The sequence below is a fragment of the Ochlerotatus camptorhynchus genome, unplaced genomic scaffold (genome assembly GCF_037179485.1).
Source record: "Ochlerotatus camptorhynchus isolate MF236.1 unplaced genomic scaffold, CSIRO-AGI_Acam_v1.1 ptg000626l, whole genome shotgun sequence".
Taxonomy (NCBI): domain Eukaryota; kingdom Metazoa; phylum Arthropoda; class Insecta; order Diptera; family Culicidae; genus Ochlerotatus; species Ochlerotatus camptorhynchus.
Genome location: NW_027041105.1, coordinates 1,311,743 through 1,330,937, shown reverse-complemented (window position 1 = coordinate 1,330,937; position 19,195 = coordinate 1,311,743). Strand labels below are relative to the sequence as shown.

The following is a 19,195-nucleotide window of genomic DNA, read 5'->3' as shown; positions in this document are numbered from 1 at the left end:
GATGCCTAACCGAAGTCGATTTGGTTCTAACTAGTTTTCAATCCGGCTTTTCCGCTTGCCGCTTTTTCTTTTGAATAATAGGGCGTCATATGACTGGATCACCCAGACAACCAGAATACATATATTGCAAAGATAACCGTGAAAAATTAATGTAAATTTTTGCGATACATAGCGCACACGTTGTTAACGCTAGATTTAGCGTAAAATACCATATTTCGGGTAAATTTAAGCGAGATTTTGCTTAAACCAGCAGTAATTCATACAAGCTTGTAGACAGTTTCGCTGTTGATGCCGACTTTAGCTTAAAATATTATACGAAAGTAAATATCACCCGAATTTTTTCTGTGTTGTTTTTTATAATACAAACAGCAATCCTAACGACTGCGCCATTGTCGTGACCCGTTTCCAGCCTCGGTCGTATGTCTCAACAAATAGCTAGCCGTTAATCGCCTGCTACGGCCGCTACGCTTCCATTACTGCGTGAACGAGCAACGCAGGGAATCCGGGCTCCCATCGTCTATGGAATTCAACTGAGAAGTTGCTGGCACTGTTCAGGATATATGCCACCTTTTTTCCGAAAAGTTTGCCAGTGTATTCACTAATGAGATACTAACTGACGACCATATTAACCTGGCTGCCAGGAACGTTCCAGTAAACGACCAAACGCTGGGTGCAATTGATGTTAATGCAGAAATGATTTCTAAGGCCGGGAATCTGCTCAAGTCATCCTTCAATCCTGGACCTGATGGAGTTCCATCTGTATTTTTGAAGAGCCATATTGCTAACTTGTTAATTCCGCTTCTTCGCCTGTTTCGAATGTCTCTCTCAGGTGGCATATTTCCATCTTGCTGGAAATTTGCGCACATGTTTCCCGTCCACAAAAAAGGAAGGAAACGAGCTGTGGATAACTATCGAGCAATTACATCGTTAAGTGCCGTTTCGAAGCTATTCGACACGGACAGAAAATTGTTTGTATTGAACCAAAAAAATCTTTAATTGTATTTAAGCAAACAATTCCAGTTGAAATTATATTGCTTTTTGTTGTTTCAATAATACTTATTCATATAAATTCAAAATAGGATTCTTTTTGTTTTAATCAGCCACTTTTCAAATGCAACTATTGTAAAAATAACAATATTCTATTATTAAGCCAACAATAGTTAATTTTAATTTAGCATTTATTTGCTGTGTCCATTCTCTGGGCCATTAAAGCAAAAATAAATAAATACCAACCATTCCCTCGTTTTCACCCGAACAAAAATGTAAACAATAACAATACTTACGCGTTCCACGTAAGTATTGTTTTTAATTGTAAATTTCGGGAAATAAGTGCAAGATTTTCGAAAATCTTGAGACTTGAGTTAAGTAAGTATGCTGCAATTCGAGCTGCAGGTAATAAATATAATCAATTTTTCTGTTTTTTTTCCTTTATTTTTTTCCGTCGATCTTGTTTTCCGTACTGAGTACCAATGCTCCCGACGCCAGGAAGGCAGCTCCCACATCTGGACCCTACATATCGACCCATCAACTCATGAACCGGGGGCAGAAATTCAATTACAATTTCTGCAATTTTGTTTCAAAATGAAAACGAAACATAAAAAAAATTGCCATATTATTTTTACATCAATAAACACATTTTTATTTCTACTGCGTGAATTGTCAGATTGAATCAACAAGAAATCTCTTTTAAAAACAAACATATTTTTGTTGTTAACCCAGCTGCCAAATTTGACAGCTTACGTCAAAACCATGAAAGCTCTTGTAAATTCTAAAAGATTTTCTTTTTGATTTAACAATCCATGGGTTTTTAGAAACAAAAATACTGGATTGTTGAAACAATTATGATTTCTTTTTGCAGCCAAAACAAAATGAATTTCTTATTGATTTTACGTCAAATATTATTACGTTTAAAATATTTTTTTCTGCGTGGAGCTAGTGATTATGGAAGCGTTGCTGTCCCATTGCAAGCAGTATTTGAGTGCTGATCAACATAGGTTTACTGTTGGCCGCTCTACAACCACCAATCTGCTGTGTCTCACATCGTATATAACCGAAAGCATATGGGATCGGGTTCTAACGGACGTTATTTATTCAGACCTATCAGCAGCATTCGACAAGTTGAACCATGCTATTGCGATTGCTAAACTCGGCAGACTCGGCGTATGCGGTAATCTTCTGAGTTGGTTTTGATCATATCTTACCGGTCGGCAACTAAAGGTTGCCATAGGAGATTGCAGATCAGCTACCGTCTTCGCCACATCAGGTATACCTCAGGGAAGCCACATGGGACCGTTAATTGTTATACTGTATTTCAACGACGTGCATCTGGTCATCGATGCTCCTCAGTTATCATATGCAGTGCAGATGACCTCAAAATCTTCCTACGAATCTGCTCCATTGCTGACTGTCATTTTCTTCAACGTCAACTGAATGTATTCGCTAGTTGGTGCAGGTTAAACAGAATGGTAGTGAACCCAGCCAAATGCTCTGCTATTACGTTCTCACGAAAAAAAAAACAACCGATAATATTTAGCTATGACCTGCTTGGCTCGACAATCGAACGCGTGAATCAGGTGAAAGACTTGGGTGTGATCTTGGATTCGCAGCTTTCATTCAAGCAATACATTGCATATGTTGTTGATAAGGCGTCAAGAACTTCAGGGTTCATTTTTAGGATAGCTAAAAACTTCACTGATATCTACTGTCTAAAATCTCTCTATTGTTCGCTTGTACGATCGACGCTTGAGTATTGTTCAGCGGTTTGGAACCCAAACTACAACAACGGTGCCGAGAGAATTGAATCTGTTCAACGTCGTTTTCTTCGTTTTGCGTTGCGTAGATTGCCTTGGAATGATCCGTTTCGATTACCCAGTTACGAAAGTCGTTGTCAACTTATCGACCTAGAACTTCTCCGGACTAGAAGAGACACAAGAAGAGCCTTAACCGTGGCCGATATCATGCAAGGAAGGACAGATTGCGAGGCTATCCTGAGGCAAATTGACCTGAATGTTCAACCCCGACCGCTTCGTAATAACCTTATGCTAAGACTGCCTCTACGTCACACCAATTATGGAGTATACGGTGCGATTTGCGGACTGCAGAGAACATTCAACAAAGTTGCATCTGTTTTCGACTTTCATCTCTCCCGTGATACGCTTCGTCGAAAGTTTTCTTCTGTTTCTCGCCGGCACGAGTAAAGGCCCAAGCGCAATGACGGCGGAAGCGGAACGGCAACGGCAGCGAAAAAGCCCGATCTGAGTAAGCCTACTTGTCGGATTGATAACTAGTTAGATCCAAATCGACTTCGGTTAGGCATCTTGATGTCATTAGTGACAACTGTCAAACTTTCCGTTTCCGTTCCGCTTCCGCCCACATTGCGTTTGGGCCTTAACTGATTATAAGATATATGTTTTTTAATGTTTTTTATCTTATGACCATGCTTGAATGTATTTTTCTGTTTTACCATAGTTGATAAGGTTAACATCATTGGGGCTTCATCCAGCCTGTTGATGTAAAACAACAATAAAACAATAAAACAATAAAATTGCTGCTGTTGTTACTGCTGCTGCTGCTGCTGATATCCGTCGCTTCCAAAGTTCGTTACAAGAATGTCTTCAACAATTTTTTTTTCCTTTGGTTTGTTTTTTTCCGTCGATCTTGTTTTCCGTGCTGAGCACCAATGCTATCGACGTGCCAGGAAGGCAGCTCCCACACCTGGACCCTACCTATCGACCCATCAACTCATGAACCGGGGACCAACGGCTTTACTTCCCATCCGAAGGATGGCGTGATCAGAGATGTTATGCCTCAGAACATCCCGGCGGCGCCGACTGGGATTGAACCCAGGCCTGCTGGGGTGAGAGGTAATCACACTTACCACTACACCACCGGCGCCGTTAGTCTTCAACAAGTATAGGTATAGCTCATATTTATACCATCCGTTTTTTCCCTCATTTATCCAGCACTGCTTGCTGTGTAAGAATTTTCCCTCACATCTGTCATGCTTCACGCTAATTTAGCTCGACTCAAATGGAGTGTTTCATTACTTGACGCAACTCTCAAGCTTTTGTTTTATTTATTTTATTATTATTAAATATTATTCCACATAAACCTTATCTACCACACAAATGAGATGCCTAATTTATGTACAAATATAAAAATATAATGCTCGATGTAATGCTTAAAAACATTTGTTTAACTGATACTATATTTCACTGAATGAATAACAAACAACTAAAAGCCAGTTGACAAGTTTTAACTTCATAATATTGATGTTGCTGATTGCAACTGCCCCAAAAATTCAAAAAATGTTTGTTTCCGTCGTATCGTTTTGGTGTCTTCTCTTCAGTGTTTGCATCATAAGGAATAAACGCACCAAAGACACTGAGCCGATTAGACGGAAACTCGCAATATTAGCGCTATTATCACACTTTTTAATGAGTGAAACGCGCGCATTTCCCAACTAACAATTTTAGCTGCAGATTAGCTTATACAGCCGAAAATTGGCTTATACAGCTAATTTTTGCCTGTATAAGCTAGTCTGCAGCTAAAATTGTTTGTTGGGTTGTCCAGTTGGTGTGAAATGTACAATTAGTTAAGGTGAAATAAGAATATCCAGTTAAATAAATACTATATGAGATGACCGTCGTTTAATTTCGATTTTAGCTATTCAAACTTACGTTGTTCTACGGTAGAAGAGACTTTTTTGTTTAAATGGTATGCGGTTTTCTTTTGAATTTGGCATCATTTTTAATGCCCTATCAGCGAAAATGCTGACTTGTTGACACGCATGCACTCAAAAGGCACTCATTCACTCAAATTGCTGACCGAACGAAGCGACGCGCGGGCAAACTGGGTGACGCCACTTGACAGGTTGATGGGTGACTGATAGAGGAAAATTTTCTCCCTGTCTTGGATGCCACAAACAAGTGACTCGTGAGTGTGACTCTCGTTTAATAGTGGAAAATAGTGCAAAAGTGATCAATTATCGCCGGAAAATAGTGAAAAAGTGTACCCGAGTGGGTGGGGAACAATTCATAACAATTTTCGGTAAGTTCAAATCATTGGTTAGCACCGAAAACTGAAGTTGAAAATTGTGCTTACGCCAGCCATAGCACAGGATTGTAGCCAGCTATTTCGATCTCTTCGTTTCCACTTCCTCCCCTGTACGCGCGTTCCGCTCTCTTCCCCTCTCCTCGTGTCTAAATTTGGAGTGCCGTTGCCAGGGTTGCCAAAACTACAAATTTTTAACCAATCAAAAACAACAGATTTTTAGGTTCACCATAGATTATACAAAAAGGCTACTACACAGCAAAAAAAGTTGTTGAATATTACATCGAAACTGCTGCAACCAGGTCAATCAATCGGATGTGTAATATCACATTGTACGATGTACATCGATTCTGCGAACAAAATTACATCCATTGATGTAATATTGTATCTGCTTTTTGCTATTACATCATTATTTCATACATCAGCTTGAATTACGTTGATCGATATTACATTTTTTTTTGCTGTGTAGCTACTGACTTAGTCTTCTATTGTTGAAATAGTTCGCTTCAGTATAATTTTCGAATAACATACTTTTATCCACTCTAATCAAATTGTTATGGTTATTTTGCTTAACGACGTTTTCAGGTATCCAATCCATCGTGGAATAGTTATATTATTTGGGTTATCGTACGTTTATGGTTATTTTTTATTAGGGCATCTATTTTTAAAAAAATCATGTAAACTTTCAGATACGTCTTTTGCAAGGAAAATACAATTTTCTTATATTTATTTGCATAGTGCAATAAAAAACTGTGATCATTTTTTTTAAGAATATTTTTATTGGGCTTAGGCGGAACGATTAGGCTTTAAAAAAAACGAAGATAAAAATATTGTTTGATTTCAATTTGGCAACCCTGGCCGTTACTCGTTGATGGTGAACGGAAGGGAGTTCCACGACATCGCATTTGCGTTTGCTCGCTGTGAGTGGACTCCATCTTGAGTTTCATTCGTTCTCGTGAACCAAAGTAATTTTGTTATGTGCGTGTGGGATATAGCATGAGTGTTGGGATTGGACCGTGCTGGTAGAGCTTTTCTCAAATTGCGACGAAAAAGAGCGACTTTTGTTGTGAATTCGTGATAAAATTGGGTGGCTTCGATATTTGAAAGAGTTCTCTATCGAATTCATTTTACTTAGGTGGTTATGTTTATAATTTTGAATCATTAGTATCTGTAGTATCGGTGCCGTTATTTTCTGTAAGTATCTACCTTACATTATTTCCTTTGTCAGTTATGTCTTTCTGATCTGAGAAAGTATCAGTTTTATTCAGTACCTTTATATCATTGACCGACAAGATTGTAGTACCGTGGTACTCCTTTAATCTAGTACGTCGATTGTGGTACTGGACTAAAGGAGTACGGTACAACGGTATTACAATCATATTTGTCATAGGCATTACTTAAATACAGTGGGATAAGTGTTATCGATTTTATATTGGTATGTATTGACTCGACGACATCAGCGCAATTTTGTACTAAGGGAAATTGCCTAATGTTGTCCTATGGATCTAAGATTGGGCCCATCGCTTGACCAGTTCACTTTTACCTACTTTTGACTAGTTGGTCTCCTTTTCTCCTTCTAATGTTGTCAAAAACGGAGGAGCAAAACCACCCAACAGGGGTAGTAAAGTGTGGAAACCCAACGTTGAGTATAATCATATTTACCTACTTTTGGGTACAACTAACCTACTTTTGGGTAGAAAGCGAGTGGAAAATTCCATACGAATTGCACACAAGTAAATGAAAACTACATTAAACCACTTTGCCTACTCTTGGTTCCTGCACTAGAGTGCCGAGATGAGTGAAAAGAACTTACTTTTGGGTACTTTTTTCTTACCGTGTAGATGAACGCTTCATTGGGTCGTATGAATAAAAAGAGTTTACTTTACTTTCCCGTGCTTTTCTTACGGGAAAAGTAAAGTAAACGCTTTTATTCATACGACCTATTGGGACGGTACTAATGGATATTTTTGGTTGCTATTGAAAATTTAGTCGATTGCTGAATTTATGTATGCCCACCACCCCCCACCCAACCCTTCTAAAATGCAACGTCCCTTGTCTGAAGTTGCGGTTACAATAAAATCTTAAAGATTGTAAAATTTAGCAAACAAAAGCAGTAAATTAAATGGTATTAGCCACAGAATTGTTCGCAAGAGAATTAATGTTTTTTTATCGTAGATATACTTAGGCCGTTCGCAATGCTGTTGTATTTTATAAGGACTGTTTCAATTTGAAACTAGAACAGAAACGCACCTCTCGCAATGCTGAGTTGCAGTTTCATTATTCGAGCACTATTTTGCACCAGATTTGCAACTGCTCGACTATTTATCGACTGTTTTATTTCTGAGCGAGTTTGAAACACGATTGGAACTCTGTTTCAAATTTCTTTGGATGTGTTAGAGATGTTTCGAGAGCTTCACAAATAAAAACGGAGAATTTCATAGAGAACAGTAAAGTTTATGGAACTTGATGATTACAAACATCTTTTAGAACTGTGCGTTGCGCTGATCGTGTTGCAGTTTTATTTTTGACAGTTTCAAATTATAGAATTGACGAGTAGTTTAAAACAATTTTGAAACTCAGCATTGCGAACGGCCTTATGGTGGGAAGCTCCAACCGATATTATCTTCGGATTAAATCCCGATCAAGAATGTCCGACTGCTTTGATGTCACCATCCGAGTTAATCAAGACGATTTTAAGCAAACAGGGCCGGTATGAAAAGTTAATCCGAGTTGGAGCTTACCACCTTTAATGATACATATGCTAAACCCTTGAGGCACACTTAACCTAATTTTTCTTAGTCCGGAATTGAAAATCATTAAAAAAACCTAATGACTTCGGAGCCTCAAACATTTTCAAAGTCCTGAGGTGGTTTTACCGATCAGACCTTATAATGGGGTTCGACTCGTGTCGTGTTAGTTAAACTTCCCCTTTTGAACAGTTTTCCTAGACCGGGATCTTAAATTTCTGTGTTCTGGACCTTCACATATTTCTAGCGTTCAGAATCAGAATCATAAGGGCCTACCTAACTGCAATGATTGATTTTCTTCATAGATTTTCTCTTTTATTAATAACTCAGCTAGAATAATATTTCTCTTTGATGTTGCTTCTGTTAGTCAATAGGTACAACCTTTTGCATCACTGTGTTGGAAACATTTCGAAAATAGTTTCACTAAGAGAATCGATCATCGCAGTTAGGCCCTTATGATTCTGAACGCTAGTTTTCTTCTTCTTTTACTTCACAGTGCTCTCAATTTAGTGTTCTAAATGCACTTCTACAGTTATTAATTGAGGGCATTCGATGGCTGTAGCATTTTTGCAATAATATAATATGCCCAGAGAAATCGATAAATTTTCCAACCCGAAAAGATCCTAGACCAACAAGCCTGTATCATTGAATTCAGGTTTAATTGAGAACTACGCCGCTAGAGACGCTTCACTTTTATGTTACTTATAACGGGCGCTATAATATATGGATCTTCTGGAAACAAACCAGCCACCAGCAACATGGTCTTGCTTTGCGCTTTTACCGACTGAGCTAAAGGAGGCCCCAAGGAGGCTAGATTTGCAATGCCTAAATTAACTAGATAGTTTCTGTAATTTCTAGATTTCTTAAAGAAAGCGTACATGTCCCTCACCTCGATCTAATATGAAGTCTTCAATAACATTTTATGCCAATTCTTATTTAAGAATTGAGCTGCATAAGAAATTTCACTATCAACATGCATGTTTCTTATCATTGTTTATCATGCTACATAAAAGTTGTTTTATTTTTTCGGGCAGCCGGGACACTTGTATGATAATCTATGAACATGAGCATTATTTGTAGAATAAATTATGAGCACATCCAAAAATTATACAAGTGTGATCATGGATAATGGTCATAATTTATTATTCAAATAATGCTCATGCTCATAGTTTGTCATTCAAGTGTATACGCGTGTATTGACTGTATTCACTTTCAGTTGATTTTCATTTTACTGGTGCATTTTGTACGTTTTCAATATTTGGTTCCATTTGGTGAATTTTCAAATAAACCTGCTATTCCACCAGACTTATAACTGACAGGCGAGGAATCAATTTTAACAAACACCTTCTCGAAAATAATTTAAGTGAACAGTCGTCCCGCATAAACGATAACGATAAGGAGTGCCTAACAACCTATTCGGGTTATCATCCCAACAATATATGGTACGGTGGCACGATTTGTGGTATCGTTAATGTATGGTGCTCGTTTATTAGGGATCATATTGAACACAGCCTTAAGACCCTTAAGGTGAATCGTGTGGATACTTTATTTCTGATTGATCTTACTCTCGAAATTTCAACATCACAAATATCAGCTCCTACAAAACATACAACAATGAAACCGGAAGTTAGCGTTTGCTGTAGTGCAGCAAACAGGGAGTTCCAATTTGACGAGCGATGTCGCAACATTTTCCGAGATTTGTGCTCTAGAAAACTTGAAAGGATAGGGTATAACAGGGCCATTTTTGGACTCCTCAAGGAATGATCTTAAATGGTAGTTCCATTTTCCCTCAAATTGCAAATTATACATAGTCATTATTGAGTATTTTTCGAGTTTTGATAACGAAAAACTTGATTTAAGTTTTGAACGTCTAGTTATTTTTTTTAATTTGGGAAGGGTCGAAAACTAGTGCTAGGTCAGGTCGAACTGACTTTTGATTGCCCTAATATAAAGTGTTCTAGTCCTAACTATTTCCTAACACCTTCTTCCAGCTTCAGCTCGAGTCTGGCCGCACAATGTCAGCTCAGCAATTCTCTCTCCGGTGGAATAACTACACCAACTACATTACCGGAGCGTTCGATTCGCTACGCTACGAGGAAGATCTCGTAGATGTGACGCTCTGCTGTGAAGGGCGCAAAATCCGCGCTCACAAAATCCTCCTATCGGCATGCAGTGCGTACTTCAAGGAGATATTTAAAGAAAATCCCTGTCAGCATCCGGTCATCATATTCAAGAATGTCAAGTACACCGATCTCATGTCGATCGTGGAGTTCATGTACCAAGGTGAAGTTAGCGTGGTACAAGAATCGCTGCCATCGTTCTTGCATACGGCCGAGCTACTCTCGATCCGAGGACTTACGGATAACAGCGGAGATACCAGACAGCAGCAGACTCAACAAGCAACATCTTCACTGGCTCAGCAGATCATCCAGACACAAAATCAAACTCTGCTGGATAAGGCAACGATTACGACGGCTGAATCCGTATATCTTACATTGCCGTCAAATTCCACCATCGTCCATCAACCTGCGAAGCTTCTGCAGGCCCAAATTCAAACCACTCCACAAATTCTGAACAAAACCATAATCAAAACGACTCCCGCTGAAATTCCTTCGTTGACAGCCACAGGTGCCACCATTACCGTCCCAATCTCCCAACCTCAGCAACAGCAGACCATTGCCGCCAAGATCCATGTTCAACCGCAACAAACGGCAACAGTACAGCAGCAGCAAACTCAACAGGTTCAAGTTCAGCAACAAGTTCAAGTTCAAACCCAACAGCAGCAGCCTCAACAGCAACAGCAGCAAACTCAAGCCACTACTCTGCAGGAGGTAGTCGACAGTGTCGTCAGCCAGCCCAAGAAGAAAAAAATCAAAGTACAACAAATCATAACGTCAACACCGAATCAATCTATAGCAGGCGGAACTACGACAACGGTTGTGACTGCTCAAATCCCACAAAGTGCAGCCACTCAGGTAGCGGACACGGAAATCTACGAAACGTCAACGGAAACCTATCACATTACTACGGCCAAATCAGAAGCGGAGGACAACCGGGTACAAGAACAAGAGCAAGGTATATGGATGGTCTATGATTTCAATGTTTCTTTGGTATCAACAAGATCTATTTTACAGTCGAATCCTACGCAGAATCGGCGCAAGCAACAGGCGCTTCGTTGAAAATGGAAATACCAGAATACATCGACTGTGGCGAAGCTATCAACACATCCAATGCGAACAATACGTCCTATATTCAAGGTTACTCATTAATTTTATTTAAGCTTGTTTAATTTTACGTTCGATCTAACATTTGATTTTTTTTTTCTGCAGAAGAAAGCTACGAATTGGTCGGTGAAGCCGAACACATTGAAAAAGATGTGGACGACGAGGATATGAATCAGGACAACATCGAAATGGAAGCCACGGAGATGGATATGAGTAAGATGAGCTGTCAATTTTCTGGTGGGCCAACGCGAACTAATCGCGTGCAAATGCTTTTGTTTATCTTTTACAGGCCGTATTTTCCAGGGAGCATCCGATGAGACTAAGGCAAATTTGCTGCAAGGTAAGTACCCTTTTTGCGTGTTTATGTTTACTTGTGTAAAGGTTGAAAATGGTTGAAAATGCGCCTACCGTCGAATTCGTGCACTGAACCGCAGAGTAGTTGTTATTAAGCTTTAAGTGAAACCATATTTTAAAATGCCGCACTCGTGTGATTCTGCATCTATGTTCAACAAAATGCCATAAATGCGGACAACGTAACCGTCTCCCATTGGTCATTGAGTAACACTCATTGGCAATGCGTTGCTGGCATGGAGTGCTCCAAACATGGACATCTATTTGTCACTTGTAACGATCTGCATTTTGGATAGGGAATTTCGTTACTGCCATATTGCTATGCAAGTAGAGTGTGTGTGTGTGTGTTTACAATTTAATACGCACTGTCTGGCAGTGGTATTGTGGATAAAATCTCCCTGCAATAATTTTTTATGAATGCAAGAAACTTGAACCTTCCCAGTCGGCGCCGCCGGGATGTTCTGAGGCATAACATCTCTGATCACGCCTAGTAAGGAAAGCCGTTGGTCCCCGGTTCATGAGTTGATGGGTTGATAAGTAGGGTCCAGCTGTAGGAGCTTCTTCCCTCTTCGGTAGCATTGGTGCTCAGCACGGAAAACAAGATTGACGGAAAACAAAAAAAAAGAAGTTTGAGCCCGGCTCTTCGATTAACCCTTAAATGCATGATTTTTTATTTTGTGGTGATTTTTTTTTCTTGTAGTATATATTGCTCTTACTATTAAAATGTTGTTTCACCATGTTTAAAGACCAACATAGGTATGTTGCCAAATGGCAACACTATGCATTTAAGGGTTAAGATAGTTCTACCATAGCTCCAATAGTCCATTTCAAGAACGCAAGCATTTCCAAGCTATTTTCACAAGGCCCGCTCCAATGCATTACCGATGCTAATATACACATTGATAATGTACTAAAACTTTCAATCAAGCAGTAATGCAATTATAAATTAAGGTATGGCTGATATGTAAAAATAAGTTAAAAGGGGCTTAAATGTTTTAAGCGATAAATCACTTAAATCCCGAAAATATCGTATATAAATCGATTCTTCATTTATAAGGCATACTAGCTGAAACCCGTGCGAGCGTTGCTTCGCTTGCTACTAAATGAACGGAAATTTAATAGAATAGTTATGCAGAAATTTCTGTTTCATTTGTATGGGATGGATCTCGAACCATGATAAGAACTGAAGGAACTACGTGGACAGGACGGGGCAATAATGAACAGGCCGAGACTTAACGAACAAAAGAATGTTTTACTAAAGCAAACTTGAATTGCTCACATGGAGCTTTTGAATTGGAATGACAGCGAAAAATAACAGGAGTGAACAGGTCAGGTAATCCAACGACTACTTTGATTTCAAGAACCTTTCCCGGCCCCATAACCTCTGCATACAAATTTTCTCGCCGACCATTTCAGTAGTTTCCGATTCTATAAGGGTCAGACATACAGACAGAAATTCATTTTTATATATATATATAGATTAGCTATTCGAATTTTGACGTAGGACTACGTCTGTGATTTTTATAAGGGGGCATACTTTGTGAAAACCGAAAATGGAACATGTAACGAAATTATGAAAGATTTTGAACGTTATTAACTCAGCTGTCACTAGACCAATTTCAATCATTTTATCACCAATCGATTAGAAATACTTCGATGCGTCTATTGCAATGCTTCCAACTGTTGATTTTTTTAACAAGGAACTGTTGAAAAAGTGGTAAATGTCAAGCATTGTCCAAAAGCGTTGAAATTGTTTCTGCGTTCAAAGTCTTCAAAACGTGTTCGTTCAGAACTATTTACATGATTGCTTATGAATGTTCCCAAGAATTAGCTTTAAAATCATATACTTTCACAGAATTCAAAATTCCTCTAACATAAATTTTATATTATCTCTGATCCGTTAAAATTTTTGTTTGCAACGACCAGTCGATCTCTGCAGAAACCTCAAAAAATAAAAACGTGTAATTTATCCTAAGATTCTCTTCGAATTATCAATTAAACGACCAAGAATTCATTTCAGCCAGTGCTGAGATTTGTCATTGTCATTGAAAGACTTCATGTGATATTGACAAAATAAATTCTGACTTCTTCACTGGAAGAAATAATTCTCAAAAAAAAAAACCTTCGTCAAAATCTCATTCATTTTGACGTAGGACTACGTCTGTGATTTCTATTTGAGAGCGTTTTGTGAAAACCGAAAATGGAACATGTAACAAAATAATGAAAGATTTTGAACGTTAATAACTCAGCTGCCCCTGGACCAATTTCAATAATTTTATCACTAATCGATCAGATATATTTCTACGCATCTGTTAAATTTAAGACATCATTTTTCAAAATTTCACTAATGAAAATTTCACAACTGTGCAACTGTTGCTTTGATAACTAAAATGGTCACCGATTGCCTGCGAAAAGCGATTTCCCTAACACAGATTTCAAAGTTGAATTCTATCCGGTCTCACCAAACGGTGTTTATTCAATCACCGCGTGGTGAGTAGTTGTGGTATTTTCCAGTACACAACGAAAGGCAAGCAGCTAGCTACCAAGGCGGGCCTCAACCGCTGATCGGATTCAGTTCCTATCACCGTGTGTGGTGATGTCCGGCCGTCGACATCAGCTGTAGCATCAACAGTGCTTTCGGCGCGTGGCGTTGAACATTGTTCTCCAGTACACAACGAAAGGCTGCCTGCAAGCAGTGAGCTGCAGCCTACATTCACACATCGCTGTCAAGCATAGTAACATACCGGTTACTACTTGAACTTATTAGGAAAAAAAAATGTGAATTTAGAAAAATGCGATGCTTTCCTGTTATTGCCAACACGTGATTTTTGTCTATCAAATTTATCGAACGCTTTATTCAATTTAGGATTGTACTGGGTCATTCGGATAGGTACTGTATCTGGATTTAGAAAATCAGGATATTTGGTTATCTTCATTGAGTCGACACCCTGTAAGAGGAAAAAAAATGATCTTTTGGTACAGCTTTTATCTTAAAATAGTTCAGAGTTGGTTGGAAATGCTATCTAATATGAAGCTTTAGTGTGATAATTTATTAGCTAGAGAATGGTCTTAGAAGAGGGTAAGTGGATAGGACCGTTAGAGTATGGCAGTATGACAATTGAATAGAAGTTGAAAATAAACGAAGGGTCATTAATGCGATAGTACGAGTCAAAGGCACACTATTTTGCCTAACCCGTACGATGTACACTGAAGTCTTTTTTACACGGTTTTTCGCGATTTACACGGTACGTTTTTAACGATTTCTCGACAACGATACAACCTATCGACTTGATTCCAATTACATTATCCGTTTCAAGCTATAGGTAATCGAATGACGTACTTTAAAAAAATCACAATTTTTGGTGTAAACACAGAAATTTTTAAAATATGTCTATATGGACAATAGCATGCTATAATTACAAATGGCATCAAAATCCGATTTTTTTCAAACAATTATACAATTTTGAACGGTACATATCCCCCGTGTTAAAAAAGACCTGAGTGTATGTCTTCAATATTCAATACTTCAAATCTCCGTGTACATCTATGGGTTACGCTTTTGCCTAACCCATAGATGTAGTGTGCGTTTGACTCGTGCTGTCGCATTAATGGCCCTTCGCTTATTTTCAACTTCTATTCAATTTTCATACTGCCGTACTCTAACGGAACTATCCACCTATCCTCTTCTAAGACCATTCTCTAGCTAATAAATGATCACACTAAAGCTTCATGTTAGACAGCATTTCCAACCAACTCTGAAAATCGCAAACTTCGCGTATGAAGTAACATAACAGCACTTTGAATGTTAAAATAGTTGTTAATTTACTGTAAAATCAATTAAAATAATTGATTCCCATACTCTTTACTTTACTTTACTCTCGCCTTACTACTAAAAGAGTAAGCTATTGTGTCGATCACACAATTCTCTCCCACACGAGCTCAATCTCTTTCCATGTGTTTTGATGACACACGATTTATGTTTTCCCTCTCACAGACTTCAGAACATAGTACCTGTCACTGAAAAAAAGACCATTTCTCTTATTCAACGATGCCATTTATCCTGATTTTTGTACACGAAAAAAGTTGGAATCCCTTCGTTTATTTAGCTACCGTTAGGTTCTGGAACAATTTTGTTAGTTCAAAAATAGTTATGGTTTGGAACTATTTTTTTTTTTGAAGTAATAAACTTGGTGCAGTACCTTACTGTTGGGAATCTCGTGAATCGGATGCAGAAGAAAACAAACTAGTCCTTTCAGCAGCCTTTTATGCGTTGGCAGCTTTAAAGCTGAAATATATTCTTTGATAGTAATAATTAGCATGCTTTATGGCTATATACACAAATGTGTCTTACATTCTAGCCTACGCTTTCGTCCAATTCTCTCCGATCTTCACAGCATCAATCTTCCAATTCAAGAATTCTTCTTGCTACGCGATCGACCAATAATCCACTTCAGCAAGTCGTCCGTTTTCGTTCCCGTTCCACGAGTAACAGCAAACCACCTACAATCCAGAATCGAACTCCAATAAAGGTTTCCACTGCAACTTCAATTCCGTTTCTTACCGATACTTTAGAACTGCCTTACTGTTCAAATTTCACTGGCCAAGACTTTAAAATAGCTTGAATACTAATTAATTATATTCACTTTAGAAATCAATCTCCGCTTTCCTGTTACGTTGTCTTTTTTTTCCTTGTTCTTTCTATGCTGCCCTTTGTCGATCGGCTGACAGCTGTCACTCCGTGTCAGGAGTTCCCGGGACTCACCTCGAAGTTGTTCAGAGTTGCCGTTCGTCGCACGGTGGGTTCGATAACACCTTACGGTATCAAAATAAACAAGGGAGTCCCAACTTTTATCGTGTACAAAAATCAGCCCTTATGTTTTATCTAGTTCGTTTATTTGTAAGGCTCAATCGCGTTAGCTTTACGGAGCCGATAATTCATTGTTCTTAGTTTGTAACAAAATTCACCTAATTCTACTCTAACGGAACTATCCACCTACCCTCTTCTAAAGATCATTCTCTAGCTAATAAATCATCACACTAAAAGCTTCATGTTAGCATTTCCAACCAACTCTGAAAATCGTTAACTTCGCGTATGAAGTAACATAAAAAACACTTTGAACCTAATTCTATGTCTAGTAGGAGTTGGACCGAACGCTCGCGGTTTACACAAGGTTAGAGGGGTACATTGTCGAAGGATATGAAAAGAGGAGGAGCTTGGGGGTAGGGTTTCGTTGTCTCATCAGCGCGATGTCGCGGTCAGCCCTTATTTATAACATTAGATTTCCATTCGAAGTCCTTCTTTTTTAGCAATCTCAACACAACACCCCAACCACAGAATAATTTCACGTCTTTTTTTTTTCTTGCGTCAGGTAACCTTCACATATTTGTATTTGTAAGTAACAAGTAAGCCTCTTAAAGTTTGTGTTTAACACATGAAAGCTTGAAGATGCTAATTTCAAATAACAGACTGTAGTGGTAATTTTTATACGATAGATGGAGTAGATGAAAGCATAGAGTTGATAGTTCCGTTAGAGTACGGCAGTCAAAGTACATAACTCTGGATGGGAGCATACCATCAATTACTGTCAATGGTCGAAAGGTACAGTAGCAACACCTACCCCACCCGTGTCCCCTCGAGATCGTCAAGTCGACGATGACAGGAGCACATATCGTGGTAGGGGTAAACAATAGTTGCAATTTCCAAACCTACGACTGGATGCCTTCCTTCAAATAACAATTGAAGTGCGGTAAAAATCGGTAGAACTGTTTCAAACACGCAGTTGGTACATGAGTGGTCGGTTTTCATCTCTTTTTGCCAGTGGTGGCGGGGGGGGGGGGACACCCCTCACCATCCCTCTCCAAAGGGGGAGTTTGGTAAAGAGAGATGAAAAAACCGATTTGTACCTTCCTTAAAAGTTGTCCTAGTTCGCTATTCTAATATCTATATACAATCTTCACACTGCCGTACTCTAACGGAACTATCAACTCTATGCTTTCATCTACTCCATCTATCGTATAAAAATTACCACTACAGTCTGTTATTTGAAATTAGCATCTTCAACTATGTAAATCGTTGACTTCACGTAGAAGTAATACTAAAAACATATAGTCAAAGTACATGAAAGCTGCAAATATCGTTTTCTGAGTGTTGCAATAAGCGATTTAATTATTTTATCATTCATCACAAAGGCGTCGCGCGTCTCATTTGTTTACCTGTGCACCAAGCTTTGTTCGTTATAGTTTACCACCACATGTTAGTTTTTGTTTTATTTTTCAATGCTCCATGAATTCGAGGGACATTTTCTCCATCGCTATATTGATCACTACCTAACGTAACATTTGAATGGCCCTTTTCGCGCTAACCGAAATAGGAGGAATTGCAAAACTTAACTAATTCCAGCTGAACATTGCATTAGGTTCAAAGTAATATTGATCGATTCTCTTCGTCGACTTTCCATTTCGTTAATAACTTGATTGCCGGTGGAAGCATAACTGTCCCATGTTACAAAACACAAAAATGAGAAAACTGCAGTTAAAGATTGAACAGACGTTTTGCTGCTATCGTAAAATTTCACGGAAAAATTCGGTTGTGCTTCGAAAAACTGACGTAATACAACTATTCCATAGAAAGTTTGTCAAAATTTTGCATAGAAAGAAATTTTTCCATTACAAAATCTTCTGTGACACTTATGCTGCGAATTTCTCTGACGAGTTGAAAAATGTACGCATATCTGTCCCACTGTGAACAACTTATCAGTTGCTGCTGTTGTTATGTTTGACACTTCGTGAGTGACGGTTGGAGTTTTTTCTTTAAAATTGTTAATTTCAGTACCAACATTTCAAAGGGGCGTAATTACATTTGTAAACATCTGGATTTCTCATGGAAAAAAGCTCACTCATGAAAGTTAATGACACCACAGAGACACAGGCAGAAGAATGTTTCATCTAGCATTGCTAATTTGGAGGGGTGAGCATGTACTTGCGAGATATCGACGGCTAAAGCCAATGTTTACAAAAGCAATTACCCCCTTTTGAAATGTTGACACTGATTTGAATGTGGGCCGGAATAAAGCCCTACAGAAAATTTAAAGCAGTACGGTGGTCCCAGTGGTAGTGATAGCTATTCGTCCTTACCTTAAGGTGATACTCTAAGGAAGTCTTAGCGTGAAACTTTAAAGGCCAAATGTAAGCTTCCACAAAACATAAACATTTGAAATTGCTACTCCTTGTTTGCTGTGCTACTACAAACAGAGAGTAGCAATTTCAAATTTGTATGTTTTGTGGAAGCTGACATTTGTGCCTTTGAAGTTTCACGCTAAGGCTTCCTTAGAGTATCACCTTAACTAGACAATTGCTCCTGTTGGCGCATACGCACGATCATTTCCAGTGTCTGCATGTACACGTTACACGTACAGTACACGTTGAACTTATTCAAGCCTCGCCTTTGCGTGGACATCATGAGAAAATTGTTTTTCTCAAAAAGGACGATACGAGCTAGGTAACGCAAGCAACATCAACAGTGAGAACCTTAAATACTGCAAACTGTTTTCCAAGAAACAACTCCAGCTGATCGCCAACGATACGTTCTCTACTGAAGCTAACGTACTCTGGTAAAGGTCTCCTCGTTGAATTGAAGTAGATAGGAAGGCCTCTCTGTTGGCAGTTGTCGTACCTGTTATTGGAGCAGACGAAACATCATTTTTAGTTGGCCTTCCGACCAAGCAACATGCTTCAGAATGATAGTTATTTAAGGTTAACCGTTGTATGCATTTCTTTTATTTAAAAAAATCTCATCATTTTACTCTATAGTGTATTATCAGA

At 38.7% G+C, this 19,195-nt stretch overlaps 1 protein-coding gene across 7 annotated transcripts in view; it reads left to right on the top strand.

Annotated features, from left to right (window-relative positions):
- The first annotated feature begins 4,889 nt into the window (after positions 1–4,889).
- LOC135714191 (modifier of mdg4-like) overlaps positions 4,890–19,195 on the top strand; it is a 41,016-nt gene continuing 26,710 nt past the window's right edge. For 4 of the 7 annotated variants that reach the window (XM_065237503.1, XM_065237498.1, XM_065237502.1 and 1 more), the window contains exons 1-5: positions 4,892–5,049; positions 9,791–10,874; positions 10,934–11,056; positions 11,129–11,236; positions 11,313–11,363. In XM_065237503.1, the coding sequence (XP_065093575.1) occupies positions 9,815–10,874; positions 10,934–11,056; positions 11,129–11,236; positions 11,313–11,363 (1,342 nt within the window). In that variant the 5' untranslated portion in view covers positions 4,892–5,049; positions 9,791–9,814. Of the gene's footprint in view, positions 5,050–9,790; positions 10,875–10,933; positions 11,057–11,128; positions 11,237–11,312; positions 11,364–19,195 lie in introns of all 7 variants that reach the window. The other 3 variants (XM_065237497.1, XM_065237496.1, XM_065237500.1) reach the window with 3 other exon arrangements.